Raw genomic sequence first — 18,394 nt, 5'->3', positions numbered from 1 at the left:
GTACATTGCAAAAGCCCAGTGCTGAATCCTTCCAACACACCTATGAATTGTCATTATAGATACAGGGGAGATTGACGCTCAGAGACTGTGATTTAGCCAGTGTTACAGAATGAGCCAATGACAGCACAGGAATTAGGAGTAGAGAAATCATACTCTCTCATACTAGACTTTCTTGGATGAAAAAATCTGCTTTTACCAGAATAGTTGCAGCCATTATTTCGACGGCTGCCTCCACAGTGTCCACAAAGACCATTAAGCTCTTTGTGTGAGTTCTGTCTTCACAGAGTTGTTGCCATAATGCTCCCCCTCCTCTCACTCCCCAAATCAGCTGAACAACCCTATGCTAAGACCCACAGATTGGATCTTCCCTCTCTTGTTTTTTCTCTCCCTGTATGTATGGTGCTCCCATATATAGGCCAGATGGCACTTCAAAGATTAACTGGTTAAAAAAACATAAGGTTTTTTTGGCAACAGTCTATTTTGTCAGATGTTTTGTCCATTAACAGCAGGAGGAATTCTGTCTGGGTGGGATGGTGTAGCCTAACTAAGCTGATCTGTTAGAAAATGAGGGGCTTTTATTTTGACTTACATTTTTTTTTTTTTTTACTTGTGGAACTTGCTACCACACGAATATTATGGAAACAATTAGCCTAAAGAGATTTAAAGATATATATTTAACCATTTCTATCCTTCCCATTATTTCCAGCCATCAACTCAGCTCTGAGATGGGGCTGAACAAAGTCTTGTCACTTACCTGGTTTCTGAGGTCTTGTATTTGAATACTAGTCAGAATGACTTGGGATTCTCCAGTCTTTCAGCATATTCAGTCTAACCTGGTTGTACTTCCATAATTTTATGTAGGGATAAAAGTAGTCATATGCAAGTAATGCCAGCTCAGATAACAGGGACTAAGAATTGTAATGCTTCAGAGCATATGTTGATAGCCACTCAGGAGGGACTCCTATCCTTCTCCCATATAAAAAAATATTGCATAATTAGTTGCATTAGAAAGGTTTTAGTGTGCCTTTTCATTAACTATCCAGTACTGGCCATTAGCAGAGGCAGTGTGCTAGAGCAGACAGGCCTCTGGTCTGCTCTGTTACAGCAAGTCCTAGATTTGTATACTTGTTTGTAGAATACACTTCCATTTCTCCCATTTCTGGTATGATCATTCAGTAAACCACAGTGCAAGGAGGCATATATCAGTCTTTCAGCAGAAAGCATTAGAAGAAAGGCTTCATTCAAAGTTTTAATTCCTTGTCACTCCTGCTCCCTTATCCTCTGCTGGGTTAGACTAAAGCAACTCCAGCATGCTCCCTTTCTATATCCCACCATATGCTTTTGCGTGTACCCGTAGTGCAGATCTCAGCTTAAAGGTCATGCTTCTGATGCTAATACCCTTGAGCACTCAGTCTAGCTCAGTGGGGGCCAGCCTTTTTGCCAAGCATGCCACAAATCAGCCCCATACTCTCCCTGAGTGCCACACCGATCCCTTCCCTTTACCCAGGTTGCTGCTCAGCTTTCTGCTCCCTGTCCTGGGCTCCCTGCCCAAGCTTCTGTTCTGCTTCCTGTTGCTTGCCTGTGCTACCTACCTGATCCATTTTCTGCTTACTGGGCGCATCTACACGTGCCCCTGTGGTGCTGTTGTTACTGTGCTGCCATTTAATACTTCCTTTTGGAAGTACCAAATGACGGCACAGTAACAGCCCATACTGCGTCATGCTGGTGGTGCATGGTTGTTTTTCACTGCTATGTCGCCACAACAACACACTATATTAAGGGAGTGCGTTGCTACAGTGACATAATGGCAGCATCACAGCTTTTGCGATGCTACGTTGCTGCAGTGCGTTGCTATGGTGAAGCAGCATCACATGTAGACGAGCCCTCTGCTCCCTGCCTTGTCTCCTGCTGTGCTGCCCATCCTCTCCCCAGTCTGCCACAAGCCACACAGCGGCTGGCTGTGCCACTTGTGGCACCCATGCCGCAGGTTACCCAACCCGTGTGAAAACAGCAGCAGACTGTGTAAGGGACAGGGATCAGAGTGGGTCTAATGGAGAGTGGGGCTAATTTGTGGCACACTTGCCAAAACGGTTGACCCTTCTGACTGTTTTAGAGCTGGACTACTGCTCTGCCACAAGCCCCGAGCTTGGTGTATTATGCAGTCATACTATCCCAGAGCAGCCTGGGAACCAGATGGTGGGTAATAGGTTTTTTTTAAAGCACTTGAAGTCCAGGCTTCAGAAGGTATGTAGGTATTTCAGTCCCATTGGAAGGAGTGGGAGTTGGAGGCCTAAATACCTTAAAAAAAATCTGGCTTTTTCTTAGAACCTGATTCTCATTGATTTTCAGTGAACCTTAAGCTCCTCAGTAACTTAGGCATTTTGAAAATTTTCTCCCATGGCTCTAAAAGTTACAGGCTGATCCTTAGCTCTCCTAAGGCTAGAGAAAAAAGGGGTAATGACCGTGTCAGGACAATACAACTGGAATGAGTTTCCAAGGCAGATGGTGCTCTTCCCCTATCCTGGGGGTCTTTAAGAGAAGGCTGGATAGCGATCTGGCTGGGGTCATTTAATCCCAGCTCTCTTTCCTGCCCAGGGCAGGGGTTTGGACTCTGATCTGCTGAGGTCCTTTCTGACCCTAAAAATCTATGAAGCTACTAAAGATTATTCTTTTCTGTCCCATGGCTCAGCTCTGCACTGTCTGGATTGGTCAAGTGGGAAGATGCCAAGCCACCACCTCTCAGGAGGTTTGTGGTTTGGGTACCCCATGCTCCCAATTTCCTCCATAGGCTAGGCTCCCTGGTACAACATCATCTCCCAGGATGCACTGGTGCTGGGCTGCTGTAGTCCACTGGCCACAGCCCATCATGGGAGATACAGCCTGGCCGGGGAATCTGGTCTTAGGAAAGAATGGGCATGTGAGCCAACCAAGCTGCAACTCCCACCAGGCAGCTTTTTTCTATAGAATTTTTTCAGGTCTTGGACAATTTTTTATCAGGTTACAGGTGTTCTTTTTTAATGAAAAATGTAATTTTTTTGGTGGAAAGTAGACACTTTCCCACCATCCCTACTCTGCAGTGCTGCAACCCCAGATCCTCAGCATTGTTTGAGAGAACTGGAGAGACAAATTGAGTGGTGTCTGATCTGACTAACTGACAGGCAAACACTACATTTTAGCATACGTGGTGAAAAGGGTGGTTTCCAATCCTGGCAAGGACTGCAAGGCTGCCTCGGGGGTCCACTTGCATGGCTCTGACCTGAAGGGTCTTTTTTAAAATAGATAGTAATCCAAAGTGTTACTATTATCAAGGGTTAGAGGGTATTTATGAGGTGGGGAAATGCAGGGATGATGTGTACTTACACCAGACACACATGCATGTACCTGAGTTGGACATATTTGCAGAGCAGAAATTTATGCTGTATTGCTGAGACATAAAAGAACCCCCCCTTCCCCCCCAAGAAATGCATGCCAAATGTCATTTAGTGAAAATAAGATGTTAATGATAGCTAGCCATAAATGTTCTAATGTGATAGTTACCAATCAGAAAATGCTGATTCCATTAAAACAAAACGTTTTGCAAGGACATCCTGACTTGAAGAATGTTTCTAGCGTGGGAAATCTTGGAGAAGTTTCATGTCAACATTACCATTTTGCCTTTTTTTTCCAAAGTAACTAACATATTGAAGCAGTTAAGTCAAAAAGAACCCCCTCCCCCACCAACTTCTACTCCTCCACCACCAATTTTGGAATATTTTGTTTTGTGAAAAGTTCTGAGATTGCCATTTTTTGTTCCAGTTCAGCATAAAAACAAATTTCAAATCTTGGGGATTTCCTGCAGGACACAAATGCCATTTTTTAAGCTTGCTCTTGTGTTAACTGATAGCAAATGCTGCAGTACTCATTTTAACTACATACCGTATATGTCTAGCAAGGGACTAATGGAAGAACTCCTCAACAGGAACTGGCTGTTGGATTGATGAGAGTGCAATGTGAATATGTGACCAGGCTTACTTGCACTAAGATAAAAAGTTATTCAAATAAATAGTCTTTTAGCATGTGTGTGTGTATATTGAAGAGGCCATGCCTCCATGCCATAATCCCAATGTCGCAATCAATGGAGGTATCCCAACTGCAGTCCTGTTTACACAAGAGAGGGGCTTGGAACTCGCTTTGAACTCCTCAAGTTCAGATCCTAAAAAGTTGTAGTACATGCATAAGTTTCCCAACCCAGCTCTACTACTTGTGTTCACCCCTCACAATCAGCAGTCCTTTGGTACTTGAGTTCTGAGACTTGCCTTAATAGACCCTCCACTCCTTCTAAATACTGTGCATTCTTTTGCTGTTCACTTAGATGAGGTCTATTGGACCCACTAGCAAATCTGCACTGAGTTTTAAGTGAGAAGATATGTTTGTCAGCAGAAACCATGCAAATCTCTGTGGACTTGTAGTTTCAGCCTCCCAGACACGGTCAATGCAGCTGTGTTTCATTTCTGAGGTTTCAGCTCTGAACATAAAAATGGTCCCAACACATATTAATGGGTATAGTTACTTAAGACTTGAGTTTGCTGTTGATCTTACAGTAAAATATGCCTGGTTGCTGGTAGAAACTCTCTGTCATTATGGATCAGAACATTTTCATTTTGCCATGGTTGTTCGTATCATTTCAATTCCAGATGACCTAGATTTTGGCAAGGGGATAAGAACTTGAGGAAACCCATTATAATTTGTTTAAAATGTGATTTCTCATACCTCAAAACATAGTCACAATGAGCTATAGTAAGGAGCACCTCAGTCACTTGGTTTGTAAGATTTCTTCCCTTCCCCTATCCCTCATCTCCTTTGCTTTGCTCCAGTGCCTGCTTTACCCTTCTTGTTTCAGTAAGCCCAGATGAGATCATGCAGAGCACTTTGAAAATCCCACCCTGGCATGTTTTAAGAGTATTTAGTACTGCTATGGCCAGGATCCTGAACTATCCCTGCACATGTCCCAAGCCCCATGATAATCAAAAAGAGATCTGTGCAGGCAGAGGTCTGCTTATGCAGAGCCTGTTGTGTAACTGCAGCTCACAGCTCTGATTCTCTGTGCCTGTGTATCCTGGCCATTCATTCACCCTGGGCGGTGTGAGTGTCCGTGTGCGTTTGTGTGTCATTCTGAGCTGTCAACATCTTTCCTTTTGTATAGGAGTGACTAGCTACACTAATGGTTCTCAACCTTTTTAGTCTCAAGCTTCCCACCCTGAAAATGCTGGCTCTTTATTTTCACTATTTTTTTTTTTTTTTTGCTACAGAAAAAATAATAGAGCAGTTTTTCTCTTGCAAGGAACTCAGACAGACCAGAACAGGGCAGATGGTTTCTAGCACTATGAATTCCTATTTTAAATCTCTGCTTTTATCATGAAAATCAAGGTTGCATACCTAACAGTGCTAACATTATGTAGCACCCTGCAGCACCATTGAAAGTATTTCAAGGCATCCCAGGGTGCTGTGGCACCCTTGTTGAGAATCACTGGGCTACACAGTGGAGGATCAGGTCCAATATAAATGATAAATAATAATCAGATAGTGAGATCCAGTTGTTCAGCTGACTGTAGGAATATCTGTTGAGTTCCATCAATGTACCCGCTTAGGATTTTTTTTTTTACCCTCAAAATGCTACCAGTCATTCAAAGAAAGCTTTGAAAAGTGTACTTAGGTCAGTTCTATAATTACAGCAAAATGATTGAATGCTATAGGTTGAAGGATAAAATGATAATTCCAGTTCTGGAAATACTATGTTAGTTCTTGGAGTGCCACTGACAATATTGAATAAAACATTACAAATATTCTGCCTGCCTTTTATCTCCAATGAAGTGTGGTGGGGCTTTGATTAAAGGTTAATAGAAATCTTGTTTAAATTAATGTGGGGCAATGCCAGTCACTTAGGTAGATGTGCTATCTGCTTGCCCTGCTGAACAGCTTATGTTTCTTTCCCCTATGTTTCCAATCCAAGTAGACTGAAGAGAGACATTCAGAGATCGCATTGGAGAGATACATTCGGAGTAAATGCCTTTACAACTACAGGTCTGATTTTCACTGATGTGAAAAGGAGGCCTCAAAATGCATTGGAGGCTGTGAAATTTTAAGACATGAAAGGTGAGATTTTCAAAATGTAATTTAGACCTAATGTAAGACCCTAGGTGAGTCAGGGTCCTGTGAACCACTTTGATGTGGCCTGCCACCCAGGACTGACCCTTTGAAGTAGCCCTTCAGGGCCAAAACGTTGGGAACCCCTGGGGTGGATGGACCTTGAACCCATTGTTGTTTATATTAACAAAATAATACCAATAAGAGACGCACATCTGACAATCAGTGTAGATTTCTTTTCTTTTTTTAATGAATGCACAGAAAGGGCTAAAAAGTGGAAACTTGTTTTTTGTGTTGTGAGAAGGAGATGGGAGCGGTGTGGTCTGGACGCTCGCAGTTTCTCAAGTCCAAGGCCACCTTTCAGAACAGCCAAGTGCTCACAAAAAGAGTGAGAACTTCATCCTCTGGAAAGGTCAAGGAGCCAGAAGCAAGGTCTTTGTCGCAGCTGCTGCCATTCTGCCTTGCAGTAAGACAGAGGACATATCTCTCACTTTATCTCCATGCCTTTTTCTGACATTACAAGAGTGCATTGTAAATTGTACAAGGAGCCTGGGGGGGGCCTAGGGCTCTGCAGTCCTGTTTGTCCTCTGATACTCTTCCAGCTCATTTTTCCTGTTCATGGCTAGCTGCAGCTCCTGTTTGATCACTTGAATCTGCTTCTCCAACTCTGTGAGCTCTTGGATCACTGAGGTCCTAGCAATATTAAGGGAGTCTGCTTTCCCATTGGTAGTCAGGCAAGTCGGAGTCTCTCTCCGCATCTGGGGCAGAGGTATGTCCTGGTGCTGCCGGATTATCACCTCATTTTGCCCTTCGTCTGTGTAGATGTATTTCTGCCGGTGGCAACTGCCGGGGTTGGCTGTATTCCACACTGAGTGCTGACTGTTCCCTGCATTGGACCTGCACAAAGAATTGATATTTAAAATTAAATCATTTTACTCTTCTGTGTTCACATAGCACTTCCAGGTGTGGGGGACATCTCCAAGGATTTTGAATAGGAGCCTCACACTCCAGGAAGGGTTCTGGTTGATAAAGGGTTAATTGGGAGACTAGCTCCCTCCCTCAGCTGGGGCTAATTGCAAGACTGCAGCAGATGGGGACTTGAGAAGGGTGTATCCCAGAACACAAGGCTTGGGGAGGAAGGGAAGATTGTGAGGGGATGATTTTCAGGAGGGTTACCATAGGAAGAAGAATATGAGAGAGGAAGGAAACAAACTGTCTCAAAGAGAAGAAGAGGGGAGGTAGGAACTGACCTGGGCAAACAGCAAAGGGTGGATTTGCTTTAAATAGGTGGCCTGTGGCCTATACATCCGATGGTAGGGGGTGGGCTTGGGTTTCTTTATCCATTTCTCCCAGCAGAGGGATGATTAAAATTGGTGGAGACTTTGAGTGCTATTCCCTCTACTCCAGCCCTATGATAAGCCAGACATATGTCTAGCTCAGACAGAGAGCTGTTGTGGGGACTGGACTGGAAAGGCAAGGAGTCCTGACTAGTGGCTGGGAAGGGAGCAACAGAAGCCAGATTGCAGCCAGTGCAGGCAAAAAGTAGGAACTGGGCAGTCTAACAGGAGGATGACACTCAGATGTATGACACCCTTATAGAGCAGAAGAGACCTGGCTCCAGCTGGGGCTACCAGGCTTGGAAATCCTGAGATCCCCACCTTGAACTGAGACTCCTAGGGACTCTTGGGTTCCCTGCTTGGCTGCAGAGAGCATAGAACTGTTGCATGGTCTACTTAATCTGCCTGCCCTGGAGCTGCAGGCTTCGGCAGCCTACCAGGTTTGAAAAAGTTTGTCAATACTCCCTCTCTCTGCGAAACATTACATTTTCTGTAAATGATAATCCTCTGGTGCAAAATCAGTTTTGTCAGAAAATTTCAGGCCAGTTCTAGCAAAGGACTGTAGGGGAGCCCAGAGCAGCTGGCAGGAAATACCACACTAGCAATTTCAACCTTTCTCTGGTGGGGACGGGTCTGAAGGCCACTTAGGGGGTTTGGGTTCTATTGGCACTTGTACAAACAGCTCCTGACTCTCACCATTAAAGGAACAGATGTCTAAAAAGACAGCTAACAACGGGCTTGATCCTGAGAGCTTATAAGCAAACTGCGGGGGCTGAGCATCACTGATAATCAAGCTACTTCTTTCTAGATGCCTGGAAAATGGAGTGAAGAGGCACCTCAATTTTGGCCTACATGGAGTTTGTAATGGTAAGAAACAGAAATGAAAAGTGCATTCAGTCTTGCATCTACTCAAGTAAATTGCCTTGAATCTAGTATGTACGGTTGACCAGTTGGCATTTAAACAGAGTAGAAACACTCTTTGATAATCTTGTATCTTAGGTGCTTATTTTGTTAAATTCACAAATGTTGTAGCTCTCTGGTATGATGGGCTGTTAGCAGCAGGGGGACTCAGAAATGCCAATGAATGCTGGAAAACATGTCGTGTTTGGAATACATCTTGCAGCTTTAGGCATAGCAAGAAGTGGTTTGGACCACATGTGTTTTCAGATTAGTGCACTAAACAGCTTTCTTGTCATCTAACTACAGAAAAGAGAGTGGAGAAAGCTTTTCACTGAGGTGTGACCTACTTCTTCAAAGGGTGCGATATCCATGGTTAAATGTATGATCTGTATTACTGGCACCAGATATACTTAACTATTTTCCCCAAGATGGCTGTATAAAAGCTCTTATGACTTCTGAATTTCACTTAATCTTCTCTCCTATACAAGCCATTTGGGACGTGTAGCAAGTCTTAGTTATTTACCTACCTATAGAAAAAAGGGAAGGTTTGATAACTCTAAATGCTGGATCTACAGAAGGATTTGGGTGCCTGTCTGATTTCAAACTGGAGAGGCAGTGAGGGGTCTAAAAAAACACTCCTGTAGAACTGGCCCTTAATGATTCTATGGAGTTTTATATTATCAAAAGTCCCATTATTCTTAAGAATGAGTTGCAGCTGCAGTGAGGTGAGCACAAACTATCACCCGCTACTTAAATAGTAAAGTGGAAGCAGAAAGGTTCAGTTGGCTTTCCCTTGGAGAGGGAGATGGAAAGCAGAAGATTGTGGGATACTGGGAGTCCTAGGGACCCTCATCCCACTATGTGAAACCATAGAGGCACATGATGTCACACTCCTACATAGTTCCTGGCTGAAATAGCTAAGTGTTTATAGTGGAATCGCAAGTGTTTTTTCTGCCAGAAACTACTTGAACACTTGTATGCTTACTTTTTGTGCCAGGAAAAGGGCATATTTCCTGGTGCAAACATAATACCTGTCCATTGTACCCAAATGCTTTGTTCCCAAAATGGTTCAGATCTCACATGGCAGATATAATGCACTTTTTATGAGAAACCCTTCTTTGGAAGAAGGGGCCTTACTCTGTATTAAGAATGCTATTAAAGACCAGTATTAGAATGACTCCATCTGTCCCTCCCTGACACTACAGTCCAACTCATAAGACTCTTCACAGAGCTCCCCCATTGTTGCTGCTTGTAGTGGTAGTAGAAGGTCCAAAGAGAATGGAGATAGCTACTATTCAAAGACTTGCTTATGTTGTCCATTACATGTGCATACAGAGTTAGAGGTAGGTGGGGATCATAAAATAAATGAACCCCATTCCACGTTAGGTGTTGAGGTTGTGTGGATATGTAAGCACCGTCTTAAATGAGCCTTTCTGGAACTTCTGACTGAAGAAAGTATTGAAGGATCCTTCTAGAGAAATGGCAGAAATAACTTGTGCTATATTATTTCTACTTCCCCATTTCTCACCATTTATAATACAACAGCCTCCAGGAGGAATAAAAAAGTCATATTTAATTGATTTGAGAGCACAGTGCATCCCCTGCTATATTAGTATTCATTATGGTTGTGTGTTGTAGGTTACCAGAAGCCTTGAGCTGAATTCATCAGGGTCCTGTTCATACTGCAGCTCAAGTCATGTTTTTAACAAGAGTGTTTAGAACCTTGATAGCAGCAACCCTGTCTAATCAGAGGTTGCAAAACTGCCCTTCTGCGTCGCTCCCTCCTTTTTAAGCATATTTTCATGGTTTTTATCTCTAAGCCACCTGTATATGGAGTGTCTGCATGCATTTTCTGCACTTCATCAGCAGAAAGCCTTGCCCAAATTGCATTATTCTGGGGTGGTGTTCTGCTTTTATCTCTCAATTTTTAGAAGCCTTTTTTTAAACAGCAGCTAAAAAGATGGCTCCCCTGTTCTTTCCCGTGTGACGAGACCCCCACAGATGCACTAAAAAGCCATTCTACATTAGTTTCTTGGTTTCACTTTTTAAGAAATCTGGCACTTCAGGGGCCTGAACACTTCTGCACCAGTCACCTTTTGAAAGAAGTTTCTTTGCACCTCAAATGTTTGTGCTTTCAAATTTAAGAAGCTGCAAGGGAAAGGATGTGAGCATGATCTGAGCTTCCTTAGGAAGCGACAGAGAAGGTGGAATAAACACTGGAAGGATGAGCATTCATGCTCCTGTATATGTACAAATGTCACCCTTCATTTCCTCACATGACCCATTTGTCCAAAAGCCTACTTTCAAGTACATATTCAATGACACCAAAACTAATAAACCAAATGAAATCCATGGTTGTGTCTCCATCATGACGGCAGAGAAGGCCTTTTTTGGATACAAGTCATAGAGATTTTTTGGCAGCAACTTGCAAGAGTGCTACCTTGACTGATCTCCATCTTTAGTCACCTATAGGGAAGCAACACTGTATCCAGACTTCCTTCCTACCAGTACCACTTCAAAAACATTGCCACCCATGGCAACAATGCTCAATTGAAACCTTCCAAGTTCTTTCTTAATGTGAGCCGGCATCCTGTTTTAGGATGACATACTATAGTTATGGTTCAATTTGTTTGTACTTTGTTTAAGATACTTGGTGTTTTATAGAGAGGCATACAAACAAGGTGTTTGCTTTTTGGGTTGGTCTCCAATTATAGTCAATTCTTGTGGCAAAATGGTTGCCTGGAGAATGGATTTCAGTATTAGGGTACCCTTCTTGGAAGACCGGATTGCCCTACATGCTGTTTGGCCATCTCATGTCTGGGATGCTGCCTGGACATTCCCCATGCTTGGCAAAAAGGCAACAGAGGATAAAAAGGAGTGTCAGCATTTATAAAAATGTTGGGCAGGCAATGAGTATTGGGAAGATATTTGGGTTTTTTGGATTTATGAATTCTAGTGTGGACAGAATGCTAATGAATAAAAATATCTCTTTATTAAATTAAAACTATTTCATTTTTGCTTCTCTCTGCACATCTGAAGAGATGGAGCCTGTGCTATTATTGGCTAATCATGGAAGTGACAGTTTTCTCTGAGCTTCTGTGGAATATCTTTAGGTTCATAACTAAATAGCCAGTCTGAACAAATTTAATTTCAAGATAAGCCTGTAAGGCAACTTCTTACCTCTCTTCTACTCGTTTTGTCTTGGACTCATGTTTTTCTTCAATAAATGAACTGTTTAGCGCACGATGTAATCTCTAGTGAAAAACAAATTGGAGCAATTTCAGTTCAAATCAAATGAAGTCCCCCCTCTTCTTGGGATGAACTTGGCATATGATCTGCCTGGATACAGGTACAGCATTCTACCCCCGTCCACCCTGCCACCCATTCAGGGATACAAACAAATGTTAACCTCATATTTACTGAGATGGAGGTCTCCTACTATATCTGGAGAAAAGTGGGGTTTGGGGCATTATTTTTGGCCTTAATATGAATTCTTACTTTGCTATAACATTTCAAGAAAGAATGGATTTCCTGTGGTTCTTTTTCTTGGTATCTCTTAACTGCAATTTTTGTACCTTTATGAAGTTATTAACCAGCAAGACTGCTGCTTTTATGTACTATCAAAGGGAGACAGAAAAAAAACTGATTTCCCTCAGCTTCACAAGAAGAATGACCAAGAAAATGAGCTCACATTTTTTGTATGTATAGAAAACTTAAGAGCTGATATTCCAAAACAAAATACAAGATCATAGAAAATTAGGGCTGGAGGTCACTTAGTTCAATGCCTGGCTTAAGGCACGATCATCCCTAACTAAAGTATCTCAGTCAAGTATTTGTCTAACCTGTTCTTAAAAGCTTCCAAGGATACTTGTATATCCTTAACATGCTACAGTGTAGTGTGGAATCTAACTTTCCAAGAACTCAAAAGTACTCAACTGGGGCTATTTCTACTACAAATTATGTTTAAAATATCCTTTCTCTCTCTACAGAGAAATACTATAGTTCTTCTTGGTTCACAACTTCCAGAAATGACTCGGTACTCAGCCAAAACCTAGTCTGCCCCAAAAAGGTTTTACCCTGACTAGCAATGTGTGGAATATAAGTCCACAGTCATCCTCTTAGGAGTGGGCATAATTCAATGGAGGTCAGTCATGTCATGTGAAGGTTATACCAGCTGGTCTCCTCTCTCATTCTATCTCCTACATGCCTGCATGCATGATGGTATACATTTGAATGACAGTAACAGCTTGGGAAGTTCCACAGTGGCTCCTAGTGTTGCTTCATGAATGTGTCTTTGACTAGCAACAGACATTGCATTTCACCTGGCATCAGTTGTACCTGTGTCCTGGGACAGAAAAGTCCTGGGATTGGCATGTATAGTAAAATCTCATTAATTCAATATTGGATAGTTCAAAGTGTTGGCTACCTCACCTTGAAAATATTGTCACTCCCCAGCCAAAAGGATAGATTTTTGCATGTATTACGATATGGATCATATGAAATATGGCTACTTTCAAATTCAAAGCCATTTTTTGGTCCTTTGGACCATAAACCCATAAAAACTGGTTTGTTTACTTCAAAATACAGTACAGTGATACCATGTAGATAACACTGCAACATTAGTGTGCAGGGACAGTGTCCTTTTCTAGTCCTTGTAGGCCGTGCATAGCAACAGCCCCACTACTACTCAATAACATGTTGGTAATTTTACATTGCCAGAACTGTACATACCTCTCAGTCGTGTGCAAGTCCAGCAGGGCTGAGTGTCATGGCAACCAAGAGGAAGTATAATGAGTTAACAATTTTGCAAAAGTTGAAAGTGATATACAAGGTAGATAAGAGAGAGGAGATCCAAAATGGGAATTGCTAAAGACTATGGCATTTCTCCTTCTACACTTTCAACCTATTTGAAGAATCAGGATTCAATAGAGAAGATGGTAATGGAAGGACATAAAACTGGGGCGAGGAAAAGAATCTGAGATACAAAGAATTCAGAATTAGAAAAATAGCTATTTGAGTGGTTTTGTGATATAAGGTGAATACTATTCTGATATCTGGGCTGCTAGTTAAAGAGAAAGCAGACAACATTGCGTTGAAGCTAGGAACCAAGTTTCAGTGTTTTAAAGTTTGGCTCCAGAGATTCCAACATTGTCACAACACCTTTAGGCTTTCTGTACTCAGCGAAGCATATTCCATCAATGCCATGGCTGCATAAAATAAGCATGGAGGCGTGAAGCCAATTCTGGATAAATACAAGCCAAAGAACACGTTCAATGCTGATGAGATGGTACTTTTTTATAACCTGCAGCCTGATAGCACAGTGGCATTTAAAGGAGAAATGTGTCACAGTGGGAAGAAAAACAAAGAAAGGTTTACTGTATTATTCTGCTTCAGTGTCGATGGTAGTGAGAAACTACAGCCACTACTAGAGGGGAAGTTTGAAATGGTGTATGAAGCGTGTGAAACACCTGCCATGCCTATACAGGGCCAACAATAATGCATGGATACCAATTAACTTGTTTTGAGAGTGGCTACTCCAATTTGAACAAAGAACAGCATGCCAAAATTGATATGTGCTTCTACTAATTGATAATTGTTCAGCTTACAATTGGGAAGGACTAGGCCTGAAGCACATGTGATCTTTCTTTCTCTCAGCAAACACCATGAGCTACATGCAGCCCCTAGATCAGGGAATAATACACCACGTTAAGTCGGCATACCAGAAACAACCAGCATGTTACCTGCTGCAGGGGGTTTCCTGGAATGCAACAGTTCTACAAAAAAGGAACGTTCTTGATGCTATGAGGAATGTCATTATTGCATGGGATAAAGTTCCACGCCACATCATCGCGAGTTGTTTTGTAATGGGAGAGTTTGGCACCAAGGCTGGCAAACAAATTGAGTTTAAGCAAGATGTGATTGGCCTGCTGCTCACAAACAGGGAAGAATTGGTGGGGAAAGTAGTAGTGGATGGCAACTTGGGCAGCAGTGACCATAGGATGATTGGGTTAAGGATCCTGAGGGAAGGAAGGAAGGAGAGCAGCAGACTAAGGACCTTGAACTTCAGAAAAGCAGACTTGGACTCACTGCCTACAGAACTGATGGGCAGAATCCCATGGGAGGCCAGTCTGAGGGAGGAAAGGAGTCCAGAAGAATTAGATGTACTTTAAAGAAACCTTACTGGGGGCACAGTAAAACTAGCAAATATGGCAGAAGACCAGCTTGGCTTAGCAGGGAACTCTTCAGTTAGCTAAAACACAAAAAAGGAAGCTTACAAAAAGTGGAAACATGGACAAATGACTAGGGAGGAATATAAGAGCATTGCTTAGGCATGCAGGGATGAAGTCAGGAAGGCCAAAGCGCAATTGGGGTTACAGCTAGCAAAGGATGCAAAGGGTAACAAGAAGGGTTTCCAGAAATATGTCACCAACACAAGGAAGATCAGGGAAAGCATTGGGTCCCTTAGTAAATAGGGAAGGCAACCTAGTGACAGATGAAGTGGAAAAGGCTGAAGCATTCAATACCTTTTTTTCACCTCGGTCTTCACAGGCAAGATCAGCTCCCAGACTACTGCATTTGGCAGCATGGTTTGGGAAAGAGAGGAGCAGCCAACAGTGGCAAAAGAACAGGTTAGGGACTATTTAGAAAAGCTGGACATTTACAAGTCCATGGGGCAGGATGGGATGCACCCGAGGGTGCTGAGGGAGTTGGCTAATGTGATTGCAAAGCCACTGGCCATCATCTTTGAAAACTTAAGGTGGTTGGGAGAAGTCCTAAGTGGATTGATGGCATAGAGTGCACCTTCAACAAGTTTGCAGATGACACCAACCTGGGGAAAAGATGTGCAGAAGGGTAGGAATAAGATTCAGAGAGACCTCAACAAATTGGAGGATTGAAACAAAGAAAATCTTGTTAGGGTCAGTAAGGAGAAGTGTGAAGTCTTGCACTTAGGATGGAACAATCCCATGTACCAGTACAGGCTGGGGAGCGACTGTAAGCTGAATATGAGCCAGAAGTATGCCCTTGTTGCAAAGAAGGCTACCTGCATACTGGACTGCAGCGGTAGGAGTACAGATCAGGGGAAGTGACTGCCAGCAGATCAAGGGAAGTGATTATTCCTCTCTATTCAGCACTGGTGAGGCCACATCGGGTACTGTATCCAGTTTTGCCTCCCGCCCCCCCTACAGAAAGGATGTGGAAAAATTGGAGCGAGTCCAGTGGAAGGCAATGAAAATCATTAGGGGGCTGCAGCACACAACTTATGAGGAGAGGCTGAGGGAACTGGGCTTATTGGGTGTCTTTACATGTGCTCTGGGGTGGGGATGAGGCATTTTTAATTACAGCAACTCTCAGGAGCTACTCTGATTAAAATGTCTGCAGTGTCTCAAGGGAGATGCTTTCCAAGCTTCAAAATGGCAGTAAGGGTGCTTTAACTAAAGCTCGTTCAAAAGCGTTCACATTGCTAGTTAAAGCACCCGCACTGCCATTTTGAAATACTGGGATGCTGAGTACACATGATGCCGAGGCTGCTGGAGCATTTTGATTAGAATGTTTCAGCAGACTCAGTTAACCAAATCTGCTCTGACGTGCTTTAATTAGAACGTGTTGAAGCAGGCATTGGGCACATGTGGAAGTGCTCATTTAGTCTGGAGAAGAGGAGACTGAGAGGGGATTTAATAGCAGCCTTCAATTACCTGAAAGGTGGTTCAAAAGAGGATGAAGCTAGACAGTTCTTAGTGGTGGCAGGTGACAGAACAAGAAGCAGTGGTCTCGAGTTGCACCAAGAGAAGTTTAGGTTAGATATTAGGGAAAGCGTTCTCACTGGAGGGGTAGTAAAGCATTGGAAAATGTTACCGAGAGAAGTTGTGGGATCTCCATCCTTGGAGGTTTTTAAGGTCCGGCTAGACAAAGCCTTGGCTGGGGTGATATAGTTGGGGATGGTCCTGCTTTGAGCAAGGGTTGGACTAGATGACCTCCTGTGGTCCCTTCCAACCCTGATTTTCTATGCTTCTAAGATGATCCTAACTGAGCTAAGCTTTAGGAAGAAATGGACTGCCCCACTGATTTCTAAGAGTTTTTAAATGTTGATAATAAGGTGCTAACTTTTGCAGAAGAAAGTGGTAAAAAAGCAAGTCAAGAAATCCCCGTGGAGGAAGACACAGAAGAAAACAAAGAGTTGGAAGAAAATGAGGAGCAAGCACACATGCCATGAAAGGATGCATGTGCAGTGCTTGCAGTCCTCAATTCCATACTGAATGACAATGCTGTTGCCATGGATGAGGGATTAATGAAAGCTGTGGGGAAAAAAAATCAATGCATTTGTCCATAACCAATATAAGAAGATAGTCAAGCAGATCACAATATACTTTTTCTTTAAGAAACTCTGAGACAGATTATACAGGTACTGTACGGTGATTTTGTATAATAAATACAGTGTGCTGTAGTACTGTAATTTGGATAATTAGAATGTGTTTATTTCAAAGTCACTATTTTTTGGTCCGCTGCATTTTGAATTAGCAAGGTTTTATTGTACACACATTGCCTTTATAATTGGGGTTAGTGAGCATTTGAATGCACTGCCACTTTTCTGCCACTGAGTCAATGATGCAGTCCCCAAACAACTATTCAGATGGACTTTGTGATGTCCCAAGATGAACTGTTAGTTCATCTTATCCCATGAACCTTTTGAGGGTTTGTTCTGTGACAACAGACATGGATGTCTGAATGATCACACTTTCTCTCAGGAGGAAATGGTGTCTCCCAGGACAAATGCAATGTCTATTCATGGCCCTTGGTGCACAAAGTCCCAAAGAGAAATAGAACCCAAACACCATTTAGGGGAAAACTAATATAAGAATGACACAACAGACCTTGTGAAAAAAATGTCCTGTGATACATAGAGCACATGAATAGCTGCAAAGTGTTTGGGTTATAAAAGGCATTCAAAGTGTTTGTTTTTGTTTTTTGTTTTTAAAAGGATTGGGGGTGGTGTTCGTTTTGCATTATCTACTTTATAATTTGAAGTCCCCAGTGAAGTCCCCTTTGTTTCTCTCTTCGGTGTTAAGTAAACCTCATCTTTCCAAACTCTTACCTACACAGTCCCCAGCAGACACAATTATTATTGCCCCAGTGTATGTATCTTAACATGGCTTACCCAAATAGATGAGGTGGGCCATGATTAACTATAGGAATAATGTTATTGTATTACTTCCAGTATCACTTATTATCCCTCTTTACCATATTCAAATATGGCAATTGAGAAACTTTACTAAGGGCCTTTGTGTAAGTGAGCACAAGACCTCCTGTGTCCCCCCCAGAACCATGTAACCTACTCATGGGTTTATTTGAAAATTTCTCCTTTTTTGCATCATAATAATGTTCCAGTTAAATGTCAGCTTCCTTCTTCAGATTGTTAAGGAAAGACTTACTGCTCTGAGGAAAAAGCGCCAACACATTGAATAACAAGGGGAATGAGTTTTGAGAAGGCTCACTCCTGCTCCAATTGATGTCACTTGTGAAACTCTCACTAACATAAATTGGAACGGAGTATAGTAATAATCCTAAAAATATTCTAAGGCTGGGCCCAAATGCTGCTGAAGCCAAGAAGGCAGTCTTTCCAGTGACTTGACTTGGCCTTTACTGAACAGCAGTACTATTAAATGATAGAATGACTGTGCTGCCAGAATACATACCTGGCTTGTATGGAGCCAATACTTCATCTTGGATTTCTTTTTGATTCGTGGTAGGACCAGTCTGTATACTATGTGTTCTCCAATGGTGGTGAGAATGGACAAGCCAAAACCAATGCATAACATCACAAAGAGTCCAGAAAAGTGCTTGATGCCCATTTGCAGGGTCTGTGTAAAATAAAAGTAAAATACATGCTCAGTGTATCTTAATATATGTTATTTTTATTTTTTTAAAAACATGATCTTGATGAACATGCATTGGTGAAATCCTAACAGGTATATAGTGGACTGACTTTGTCTTTCATGATGAAGTTCCTAATTACTCTAAAGCCATTCACCAAATCG

General features: G+C 42.4%; 1 protein-coding gene across 1 annotated transcript in view; it reads right to left on the bottom strand.

Annotated features, from left to right (window-relative positions):
• Positions 1-6,333: 6,333 nt before the first annotated feature.
• Positions 6,334-18,394, bottom strand: part of GRIN3A (glutamate ionotropic receptor NMDA type subunit 3A) — a 132,762-nt gene continuing 120,701 nt past the window's right edge. Inside the window, exons 7-9 of the mRNA XM_019490756.2 lie at positions 18,053-18,217; positions 11,541-11,614; positions 6,334-7,020 (exon numbers count right to left, since the gene is read on the bottom strand). Of these exons, the coding sequence (XP_019346301.2) occupies positions 6,684-7,020; positions 11,541-11,614; positions 18,053-18,217 (576 nt within the window). The 3' untranslated portion in view covers positions 6,334-6,683. The remainder of the gene's footprint in view (positions 7,021-11,540; positions 11,615-18,052; positions 18,218-18,394) is intronic.

Source organism: Alligator mississippiensis, chromosome 3 (assembly GCF_030867095.1).
Source record: "Alligator mississippiensis isolate rAllMis1 chromosome 3, rAllMis1, whole genome shotgun sequence".
In the NCBI taxonomy this organism is placed as follows: Eukaryota; Metazoa; Chordata; order Crocodylia; family Alligatoridae; genus Alligator; species Alligator mississippiensis.
This window is presented reverse-complemented; position numbering and strand designations above follow the sequence as displayed.